Below are 12,483 nucleotides of genomic sequence, written 5' to 3' on the forward strand. Positions count from 1 at the left end.
GTCCATCTGCATCTTAAGGATAAAGGTCACTCTTTCGAGGATGCCAATGTTCACATTTTGGACAGAGAGGACAGATGGTTTGAAAGAGGAGTGAAAGAAGCATCTATGTCCACTGTGAGCGACCATCTTTGGACAGAGGCGGGGTTTACGACACCAACTCTCTGCCATCTATAATCCAGTTTTGAGTTCCCTCTCCATACGCCTTAACGCCCACTCACATCCTGGGCCATCTGACCTCAGGAAATCACATGATAAGGTGAGGCCAGGTTTCACAATGAGTTCACCCGAAACTCTGGCTGACTGTGACCCACACCCAGTTTCCCACCTTGGCTCAGGCGATTAGAGGATCATCAGTGGGTCCTTTTGTCCCTCTGTGGGGGGTCACTCCCACTGGGTTTATATCTGGGACTCTCCACCATTTGACCTTAGAACTGAAGAAGCTTCTCGGATGAGAGGTGAAACGTCTTCAAGTAACTTGAAGAAGTCCAGACGCTTTTCTTTCCAAGCTCCTTAGACTACTTAATGTTAAAGGAATGGTTGGCTCAACAGTGCTCTGACTTTCTGCAATTACACTTAAATACATTTAAACAAAATTTTTAATAATAAGATAGGATTACTAATAAATGTTTTTTGTTGGAAAGGGGTAATTATATAAAGTTTAGTTTTATTTTGCAATATCAACAAAAATGCAAATATATTTATATTATTCAGTTAAATTATATCTGTACACTTCTGAATCACTACAACATTCACCTAGAAGCACTTCATGCGGTAAGGGAAAGGCCACGGCAATAAAGAGCAAAATGTATATACAGCAAATATACATGTATACAATATTTATTAATGACATAATAAAAAAGATGTGTTTAAATAAAAAATTAAGGATAATTAAGGAAAATAAGGATTAAGCTGGCAGAAACTTGTATTTGTTTACAGTGAATTTCTAAACCCTTAAAGGAAAAAGAAATGAGGAAAGTGCTCAGGTGTCTGATTTCTGCTAGTCTGTTGGTTTTTGTTCAGGCTGCAGAGATGATTATTCACTGTGGGTACCCGACTTCAAACAGGAGCAATAATAGGTGGCTGAATGAGCAGAGCTAATTCTTGCAACTACCAACTCACAGCCATTCTGTTTCCTTACAGCTGAGAAATCATTTTTCTGTGGATGGTTGAAATCTGAATAAACATAACCATTATTCCTGTTAACAGTCAGAATCACTGTGAGCTTTTCTCTCTCTTTCTTCTGGTACCAGTACACAGTATTTTTGCTACACAACTCAGTTCCTGCACAGCTGATGGAGACTGATTCACCAGCTCTCCTGGTCTGCGATAACTGCTCCTGAATCAGCTGTTCTGCTGCCATGGTAACCAGTGCTGTAGAGACACAGACAGATAGATGAAGGTTAGTGTGACAGTGTTTGTTACAGGTTGACTTTGTTGGCTCCTGATTGGCTGGAAACACTCACCTGAACACAGACAGCACAGAGCAGCAGCTGGGAGGAAAAGCATTTTGTGCAGTGGTGTTTCCTCTGGTGAACCTGGGGAGAAGTGGCGCTCTGATGCAGCTGAGGCCAAACAAGGACGAGCTGTGAGATCAGACGAGGGCCACGTGGTTTCTAACAGGTCCTCAAAGCTCCCATCAGCCCCTGCAGTGTGTAGATTAGTAATATTAGATTTTAAATAGGGTGTGTGGACATTGTTGAATATCTTAAAAAATAGATGTGATCAAAAAAGAAATATTTCTTCACAGTGGGACAGCTTTAAAATTAAATCCATTTTATGTATTAACACAAGTGAATTTCTGTTAAATATGAAGACGTGTCAGCACAGCAGGAAAAAGTTTCTACATCGTTCAGCTAAAGCAGCTCTACTTCTGTTGAATCACAGAGAGTGGAGAATCATCCAGGTCACCATTCAGGGTACACAGAATGACAGCAACTGCTGCTACAACAAGTGCTGTAGCATCAATAGACACGATCTGAAAACATGCATTTTGTAAGTCAACATCTAAAGAGCTATAGTAGCAGAAGTTCCTATCTCAAGTGAATGCAGCATAAAAACAACAACTGTACAAGAATCAGTGTCAGCGATATACACAAAGCATCAGTTGGAATTTGTTTTCATTGAGAAGTAAAATTTGAATTTGTGTTGTTACTGCAGATCTAGAAATATTCATTCCACTGAGGTCATTTTAAAATTTTATAAAACATATATATTTTTAACTTTTTCATTGTGTTATTACAGCTCTATGCTTGAAACATGTTTTGTGCTGATATCCTTCATGTGTTGTTTGTTGCTTACAGAAAAGAATTGCATGACAGTGAACATTTCTCTTAATAAAGCTCAAACAGCCTCCAGACCCATTTAAAGGTACAGAAAAATAGTTTTTGAATGTATAAGAAAAACATTTTAAATTTGATTTTACAAAGACTTGTAATGTCTGGTTATAAATTGCTAATATAAATATATATATATAGAGAGAGAGAGAATCTTCTCTTTTCCTTCTTTTGACTTTTCAAAGGTTAAAAGCTTTGTGCAAGACTCATATTTCAAAAGAGTTCAGAGAAACTTGACATGATTAGGAGAAGATTTTTAGTGTTGTATAAATTAATATATAAATAAGTATAGTTTCACATACCGTGTAAGAGATCTCAAACAAGTAGTAAAAATCCAATCAGATTTTTTGAGATGACAGGCAACAATGTCTGGCTTACATATTATTTGTAATTTTGCACTGATATCAGGCTCATCAGGGTATGATTGCAAAAGATAATACCTTAAATATCTTTGATTAGAAAAACAAGCGTTTGTTACAGAGTGTATTTTGCAATAATGTAGAAGACAATGACGAAATAAACGTATAACAGAGATAAAATTTGCAGCACGTATGAATGGATTAGGATGTTGCTGTGGTTTGCTGCTCTCTTCCTGTCACAGACTCATCTGTTGGTTTTTGTTCAGGCTGCAGGGATCGTTTCTCACTGTGGGGAACTTCTTTGTGACAGACACAGTAGTAGGTGGCTGAATGTTCCACACTGCATTTGTTGATCAACAGTACAATATCATCCTTGTCACTCATAGCTGAAAATGACTCTTTTAGATGATGAGTGAACTTTGAAGTTTTTTTTTCAATGCGGTCAAAACGCACAATCACTGTGAATGATCCTCGATCTTTTTTCATGTACCAGTACATGTAATTATTGTCACATTGGTCGAACCCTGTGCACTTTAGGGATGCTGCTTCACCAGCTTTCTTTGTAGATGTCAAATCGTTCTGAATAAGCTGTGCTGCCATGGTAACCAGTGCTGTAGAGACACAGACAGATAGATGAAGGTTAGTGTGACAGTGTTTGTTACAGGTTGACTTTGTTGGCTCCTGATTGGCTGGAAACACTCACCTGAACACAGACAGCACAGAGCAGCAGCTGGGAGGAAAAGCATTTTGTGCAGTGGTGTTTCCTCTGGTGAACCTGGGGAGAAGTGGCGCTCTGATGCAGCTGAGGCCAAACAAGGACGAGCTGTGAGATCAGACGAGGGCCACGTGGTTTCTAACAGGTCCTCAAAGCTCCCATCAGCCCCTGCAGTGGGCACATTAGACACGTTTAAAGGAAGCTATTGCGCCTTTGTGAGTTTGCCTGCTTCTACAGTTGAACTTCATACAGTCTGCACTAATATGGACACTTTTTGTTATAACGTGGTTTTAAACTCAGTAAAAGAGTCACTTTTTTTAAAGCTATAGATTTGTTCTTTTTATTATTGTATTTCCTTTTTGTCCTTTGAGCAGTTATTTTCATTTCTATTCTTAAATGACCTTATTTTGCAGTTTCTGTGGATGTACAGAAACTGAGTCCGTGGCTGATAACTGGAAAATGCAAAATTGCGAAAAGATACCAAAATTATTATCAGTCCTGAACCCGTTTTGTTCCAAACCTTCACCTGCCAACGCAGGAGATACTTTTAAAAGTATAATATACGACATGTCCAGTTAACAAATCTAAAAACAGCTTATTTATTGTCATATATCTATTGGCGTGTGTACTCACACGGTTCCCAGTGTTTAATGCTCAGTGTAACAGTCACGTTTAGCTTATTGAACTTGTAACGGCATCGTTCGATGTTTGCTCCAGCCAAACAAAACTTACACGTATCATTCAAACGTTACAACAATCTTCAATCGTTCATGATCGTTTTTTGGTTGGATTCCAAGTAACAGCTGAGCTTCCATGTGATTCAATTTGCCACATAGCTAAGTGAATAAATGTAAGTATGCAGCTAATATTCTGTTTTTCAGTACAATAAAATGAAATAAAGTGAATACAAAAATGTAAAAATAAAATTAATGAAACCTTATCACAGCATCTCGTCTGTAAACAGGATTTCAAACTGCTTTTTTTCTGTAATTTGCTTTAGGTTTTCGAGTGACATGCCCTGCTGATTTTTATATGTATATAAAAAATTGTAACCAGCGTAGAAGATCACATTTATGCAGCAGCAGTCTTACACCGTGGTTCAGGGGTTTAGGAAGCTCGTCTTGTAACCAGAAGGTTGCCGGTTCAGACTCTGACTCTTGGTCGTTGTGTCCTTGGGCAAGACACTTCACCTACCGCCTGCTGGTGTTGGCCAGAGGGGCCGATGGCGCGATATGGCAGCCTCGCTTCTGTCAGTCTGCCCCAGGGCAGCTGTGGCTACAACTGTAGCTGCCTCCACCAGTGTGTGAATGTGAGAGTGAATGAATAGTGGTATTGTAAAGTGCTTCGAGTGTCTAGAAAAGCGCTATATAAATGCAATCCATTATTATTACAAATGATTAATATTATAAGTTATGTGATAATATTAGTCTGACTTGCTCTGTGAGTAAACCTCGACTTTCTTATTTCTTCATCTTTATTACTCCGTCTGTGATGGAGGTGAAGCCTGGGCTGTGGTTTACTGTTTGACATCTGCTCGTCTGTTGGTTTTTGTTCAGGCTGCAGGGATCATTTCTCACTGTGGGCACCTCCTTTATAACAGGCACAGTAGTAAGTGGCTGAATGATCAATCGTACATCTGCTGATCACCAGCTCACCACTATTTTCTTTCCTCATAGCTGAAAATGTGTCTTTTAGAAGATGACTGAAAGCTGTGGGCTTTTTTTCACCACTACGATCAAAACGTAGAATCGCTGTTAATGTTCCCTCATCTTTTCTATCTTTTCTCATGTACCAGTACACAAAATTGGTGTCACACTGGTTAATGCCTGTACACGCTAAGGACACTGTTTCATCAGCTCTCCTGGTCTTTGATTTCTGGTCCTGAATCAGCATTTCTGCTGCCATGGTAACCAGTGCTGTAGAGACACAGACAGACAGATGAAGGTTAGTGTGACAGTGTTTGTTACAGGTTGACTTTGTTGGCTCCTGATTGGCTGGAAACACTCACCTGAACACAGACAGCACAGAGCAGCAGCTGGGAGGAAAAGCATTTTGTGCAGTGGTGTTTCCTCTGGTGAACCTGGGGAGAAGTGGCGCTCTGATGCAGCTGAGGCCAAACAAGGACGAGCTGTGAGATCAGACGAGGGCCACGTGGTTTCTAACAGGTCCTCAAAGCTCCCATCAGCCCCTGCAGTGGACACATTTGACACATTTAAAGAAACCTACTGCGCCTTTGTGCCTTTGCCTGCTTCTACAGTTGAACTACGTGCAGTCTGCCCCAATACACAGCAAAATCTCCAGTGTTAAATTAACACTTTGACAGTGTTATATGTTTAAAAGTAACCTAGTCAGTTTTGAAGATTAACAAAGGCTAACACTGAGCGGTGCTGATTTTCTAACACTGGAATATTTCTAACATTTTGAGTTATTTTCCAGTGTTAGAAAATCAGCACTGCTCAGTGTTAGCCATTGTTAATCTTCAAAACTGACTAGGTTACTTTTAAACACATAACACTGTCAAAGTGTTAATTTAACACTCAACAGTGTTGTATTTAACACTCAGAGGTGTGGACCCATATAGACACTCTCCAGTGTTATACAGTACGAGAGTTGCTTTTAATTTTTTTATGTTTCTTTCTTTTTGGTCTTTTGAGCTGTTCTTTCTGTTTTTATTGATTTATGGCTTTTAACATCCATATCCTCTGTGTTTTGTATGTCATTGCATGTGTCTAGAAAACAACGTCGTCAACTAAGACTTGTACAGTGCTCAGCTGTAAATCTGCTATAAAATGGAAACTAAAGCTTTGCCACAGCTACATCAGCTATGTGAGTGGTTGATTCAGCTAATGGTCATTTTGCAGCCAACACTGTGACATCCATCCATCCATCCATTTGCGTCCGCTTATCCTTTTCAGGGTCGCGGGGAGCGCTGGAGCCTATCCCAGCTGTCATAGGGCGAGAGGCGGGGTACACCCTGGACAGGTCACCAGTCCGTCGCAGGGCCAATATCCATCATTTTCTCTGCAATTTAAATAAAATAAAATGAAATAATAAAGGTAATATTTGTAAATGTAACATGTAGAAAATTAATTTGCATTTCTTTGTCTGTTAATATGATCTCCTCCCGACTCACTTCAAACAAGTTCTCATCAGCACTTAGTTTTAGGTTTTCAAGTACGCCGTCCTGCTGTCTTTCCATGTATATATAAAACAGTCATCAGCAGAGATCAGCACATGGATTCAGGAGCAATGTTGCAGAATATTTTTAGTATTATAAACTTTTAGATAAGATCACTTTAACGTCCTCCATCAATAAAAAAAAAAGTTTATATTACATTTTCAACCAAACAGCACGTTCTCACATGAACATATAAACTCTTTAGTTTAGTTTAAAATGTAGCAACAACTCAGCGTCCTTTCTAGTCCATCTTTAGATTTATTAGTGATACAGATACTGAGACCAAACTATCTTATTGTCTTTGTATGTATAGTATGTTGGTATGTGTTTTGCTCTTCATTTAACTTGATTTTCGAAGAAAAAAATTTAACAAAAAAATATCACATTAGGAGGGAAAGAAAATCTATTTCACGACAACTTTGTGCTGTTTGTAAGAGAAGGAGAACAGAGTACCTGAAAACAATTTTCTTTGAAACTTTTGAAAATTTCTACTTTTTTATTGATCACATAGAGGCTGGCTGTGGTTTACTGCTCTCTTCCTGTCACACTGTCTGACATCTGTTCATCTGTTGGTTTTTGTTCAGGCTGCAGGGATCATTTCTCACTGTGGGAACCTTTCCAACAAACACAATAGTAAGTGGCTGTAAGTTGGGGTTTAATATCTTTGATGACCAATTCACAGCCACCTGGTTTTCTTAAAGCATTGAAATCTTGTTTCTGGGGGTGATTGTAGCGTGAATTAACTGCCCCATCAGCCAGATCAATGCGCAGAATCACTTTAAGAGGATCTTTTTCTGTGTTCTGGTACCAGTAAATCTGTTTTTTGTCACACTGGTCAGTGCTTTTACAGCTTATGGCAACTGTTTCACCAGCTCTCCCAGTCTGTGATAACTGCTCCTGAATCAGCTGTTCTGCTGCCATGGTAACCAGTGCTGTAGAGACACAGACAGATAGATGAAGGTTAGTGTGACAGTGTTTGTTACAGGTTGACTTTGTTGGCTCCTGATTGGCTGGAAACACTCACCTGAACACAGACAGCACAGAGCAGCAGCTGGGAGGAAAAGCATTTTGTGCAGTGGTGTTTCCTCTGGTGAACCTGGGGAGAAGTGGCGCTCTGATGCAGCTGAGGCCAAACAAGGACGAGCTGTGAGATCAGACGAGGGCCACGTGGTTTCTAACAGGTCCTCAAAGCTCCCATCAGCCCCTGCAGTGGGCACATTAGACACGTTTAAAAAGCCTTTCGTACAATTTCATTTATTAAAATTCAAATTCAAATTTTATTTGTCACGTACACAGTCATACACAGTACGATATGTAGTGAAATGCTTGGACAACTGCTCGTGACCTAAAGAGAACAAAAAAGGAAAAGGCTATGAATAAGATAGGAAATAAATATGAAAAATTAAAAAGGGTAAATTTAACTAGGAAGGAATAAAATATAAATTAAGGTTAAAAATGAAATAACTGTACAACACAAATTAGAATGAAGGGTAAATTTAACTGGGAAGAATAAGATAAAGATAAAATATATAAATTAAAGTTGAAAATAAAATAACTGTACAACAAAATACACAATATAGAACTATATAAGAATGTATGAAGAAATATAAATATAAATAAATATATACACAATAACAGCAGCTGTACAAGTATTAACTGGAAATGAAGAATATAGTGACCAGTGTTGTGCAAAACCAAAGTCCAGAAAGTCCAGTGTGTGTGTAAGAACCATATGTGTGGGTCAGTACTGTGTGGTGGTGTGATTGAGAGACCGTATCGCCTGCGGGAAGAAGCTCCTCCTCAGTCTCTCTGTGTTGGTCTTCAGGGAGCGGAATCGCTTTCCTGACCTCAGCAGAGAGAACAGTCTGTTGTTGGGATGGCTGAGGTCCTTCACGATCTTCCTGGCCTTGGTCCAGCACCGCCTGCTGTAGATTGAGTGCAGGTCAGGGAGCTCGGAGCGGATGGTGCGCTCAGCTGACCGCACAACCCTCTGTAGAGCTCGTCTGTCCTGCATGGTGCTGTTCCCGAACCAGGTTAAGATGTTTCCCGCCAGGATGCTCTCTATGGTGCACGAGTAAAAGTTCCTGAGCACCTTGGAGGGCAGTTGGAAGTCTCTCAAGCGTCTGAGGTGGTAGAGACGCTGTCGGGCCTTTTTCACCACGGTGTTGATGTGACAGGACCATGACAGGTCCTGCGTGATGTGAACTCCGAGGTATTTGAAGCTGTCCACTCTCTCCACTGGGCACTCGTTGATGACAGGGGTCTGGTAGTTCCTCTCCTGCTTAGTGCTGAAGTCCACTATCAGCTCCTTTGTCTTACTGACGTTTAGAAGGAGGTTGTTCCTCTGGCACCAGTTCTCCAGATTCCTAATCTCCTTCAGGTAGGCCGTCTCGTTGTTATCAGAGATCAGGCCCATTTTATGTTATATTATGTTGTTTTATTATTTTTGCTGCAATATTTTGATCAGTTGTCTGTTTTTTCAAACCCAGCTAGAGGATGAAGTATTTTGAAACACTTCAGTCTTTCTGTTAAATGTTTGACCTGAAAGTTCTTCTGTTAACACGTTTAAAGGTGCTAAGCTGTAAACCCATGAAAATCCTAAAAATGACTGGACAGTGTTATATATTTTGAGGGCCACGTGATTTCTAACATATCCTTAAAGTTCCCAACAGCCCCTACAGTCCACATACAATTTGATTTATTACTTTTACTTTGAAGCCAAAGCAGCCGATCTTTTGGAGATCCACACTGTGCTTCCAAAATAAAATAAAAGTTATAAAGAGATCAGTGATGTTGTTGCAAAGCCAGAGGTAATTGTGCACTTGAGCACACTTTAGTGTATTTGCTGATTATAAGCACCATTTCAAATGGGCTTTCACAGAAGAGGCTTCTGTGTGACTACAGGTGAGTAGACGGGGTGTTGTTAAACTCGTAACACTCACACAGTGTGTACTTCTGGGAAAAAATAGTCAGTCTGCATACAAATATTTACCTGTGAGTGGAAATGCTGTGTATGCATCTTGTATTAATCCTGACTGTTGGTACTAATAAAATTAACAAAGGCTCTATACTGTGCTTTCAAGTAAACAGTGAAAACAGTGTTTTTATAAGGCCTTTAATAATCGTGTATTACCAGTTTTTCATTATAATTTAGTGTATCTTATGTTTATACGTAAATTTACTCTTAAACAAATCAGACTATTTTATTTTTAATAAAAAAGTCTTAAAATCTTGTTGTGCAGTCTGAATGTTTGAAGTTTATTCATTTCCTTTGGTAAAAGCTTTTATCATCTAAAACAATATTTTTATTGGCCCCTTTTAGTTTTGTTAATTCAAAACATAAACACAGCAGGTTATGGGCTCATTTAAAGCTTACTGATAACTTTGTTCATATTTTAATGTTTTAATTAATAGTTTGGTCAATTTCACAATTATGTTACATTTGCAAAGTGTCTTCGTGACTTTTTGCCTTGTAAAAATATTAACAACTAAAGATTTTAAAACCTCAGTGTCTCCTTTTTTGCTTTAAACTTAAGTAACGTCTCTGAAGGTGATGCTGGATTTCCACATTTGTCTGGCAGTTTGTTTCCCTTCTTTCTTACCACAGTAAATAAAAGTTTCAATAAGGTCTCTGTGGTTCGTTTGAAACAAACATATGATCACAAGTTTTGTGGATTTGAGTTTGCTGCTAGTGCTGAGATTAAAAACGAAAAGGATAAGACCGCCATCATGTGGTTATTCAAAAGAACTAAGTAGTTCAAAATCAAAGGGCATTCCTATGAAGAACAAAGGTGAATTATATAATCATATAATGGTGCTCTGTGTTGGTCTTTTTTGGGGGGGGAGTAGTTTACAATAATTAGTAAGGTGACATTTCTTTGCCAAAGCTGGATTTATAGCATTTTAAAAAGATCCAGTCGTCTGTGGTCAGAACTGTTGAAACCAAAGAAAAAAAGATTTGCTCTTGTTCTGTTTCTTTGTACGTAGAGAACTTATTTATCTTTACTCATATATGACATTTATTATCATGTACAAATGTTTTACATAAACATGAACACTTCTCATTTGACAAAGTTATTTGGCATGTAGAGGATCTCACAGAATTTCAAAACATATCTGTGTGTTTTTGTTTGTTTGTTACTGAATGAGATAAATAAATAAACCCTGACACTTGTCAGTATACTGTTTCTCAGAAAAATGCATTTAGCAGTCTTAAATCCAGATCCAAAGCCAGGCTGGACAGCAGCAGCACAGAAAATGGTGTCAGGTTTCTGTTACGTCTGACAGTAAAAGCAGAAAAACAAAACCGTATTCAACCATGCAATAAAAAAGAAGCTACTCTCAGCTCTTGCCACAAGGGGTCACCACAGAACTGGGCGCTCATGCTGATACAGTCCCAGGGGCAGTGCCTCTGCGAATTCACAAAAATAAAACTGTTTCTGCAGCATTTTTAAAGCAAAGAATAATTTACTGCCAAAAGATGGTGTGAAATTTTTATTTTAGATGTTTTTGGTGTGCAGATGATCACAAAGAGACGCCTTCTCTTTAGCACCAAAATCACACTTTATAAAATTAGTATAAGTCAAAATGACCTTTCTCTCACGTTTTGCTGCAGAAGCTACTCAAGCTCTTACATGGCCCACAATCTACTGTGAACTGAAAACAGATGAACCTGTTCAAGGCAAGTTTCACGCTGGATATTTTCTCCTGATGTCACACAAAAGCATTCAGACTGGCCCACTGCTCTGAATGTGCACACGGCGCCCACTCAGGTAAGAGATCTTTCATCATAGTCTGTGCTAAAGAGGAGTGAAAAAATTAGACTGTGGGAGAGAGTAATACGAATATAGTACAATGTAATACTACAAATAGTATCGCAGGTACTACACCAAATTGCAAAGCTTCTGTTTTATTTGCTTTACAAAGGGTGGACGAGTGTTTACACTGGTTCTGGTTGTTTATTTAACAAGTACGGTACCTACTGGACCTCAATATAAAAAATTTAAGTAAACTGCTATTTACATTAGACGCCCCTGGGCAGGTCACATTGATAGATACAGCACAATTCAATTCAGTTTTATTGATATAGCACCAACTGACACCAACAGTCGCCTCAAGGTGCTTTGTGTTGTAAGGAAAAGCACAACAAAACGCACACAGGAAAGACTAATAAAAATATGTCACACTGGCTTAAACGGGATCACAGGTCTGGTTTTTCATAAGCCACCTTGAGATGTGCCTTCAAATTGGACATATAGAATTTTTCTTTATTAGTACGCTATATTAGTATTTGCTTCCCTTCAGTGACAGCAATTTGTCCAACTGTGGTTCACCTGCAAAGCCGTTCCCAGCCCCTTCTAGCCATGTCCCTGGGTCCAATCTCACAGGCACTCTTTGGTTTAATAGATTCATTTAGAGGAGTGCAGGAGTTCATGCAACCTTATTTAGAAAACGGGCATCTCAGAGCTCCAAAGCTCAACATTGTTTTTTATTTAGGGGGTTGAGCTAGACTCTGATATACTTGAGTTAAACATACTTTACAGCTCATTTACAATGCAAAGCTCCTTACCTTGCAGGGCTACACTGTAATGCATCATCTCTACTGGTGATTTTGTAAACATCTACCATCATTTTAATCATTTGTGCTTAACGTGACACTGAGACAATCTTATTTAAGTCTTATTAAATATTACAGTTAGCATTCAGAAGATGAACTGTGTTTCTGTCCTTTCAGTGTTCAGAGGGTCCTGTTTTGCTTGGTCACTGCTCCAAAACCATTATGTCATTGTTCCCCGAGTCACCTGTCAGGGAGTCGCACCAGGCGGCAGCATCAAGCCTGGTTCGCCCTGAAATAAAGTGCATTCTGATGCATCGCATTTAAGACGCATTGGTCACAAC

At 39.1% G+C, this 12,483-nt stretch overlaps 1 protein-coding gene and 1 gene segment (V, D, J or C); one reads left to right on the plus strand and one right to left on the minus strand.

Moving 5' to 3' along the window:
* LOC146686914 (uncharacterized) overlaps window positions 1-12,483 on the plus strand; it is a 280,227-nt gene that overhangs the window by 66,442 nt on the left and 201,302 nt on the right. The window lies entirely within an intron of this gene.
* Window positions 879-2,325, minus strand: LOC146686920 (T-cell receptor gamma chain V region DFL12-like). The segment is given in 3 exon segments: window positions 879-1,371; window positions 1,464-1,704; window positions 2,299-2,325. Coding segments are annotated over 3 exon segments (606 nt in total).

The sequence above is a fragment of the Copadichromis virginalis genome, linkage group LG18 (assembly GCF_057382275.1).
Source record: "Copadichromis virginalis isolate Kocher_CV1m ecotype Utaka linkage group LG18, C_Virginalis_male_GT1.1, whole genome shotgun sequence".
Lineage (NCBI taxonomy): Eukaryota > Metazoa > Chordata > Actinopteri > Cichliformes > Cichlidae > Copadichromis > Copadichromis virginalis.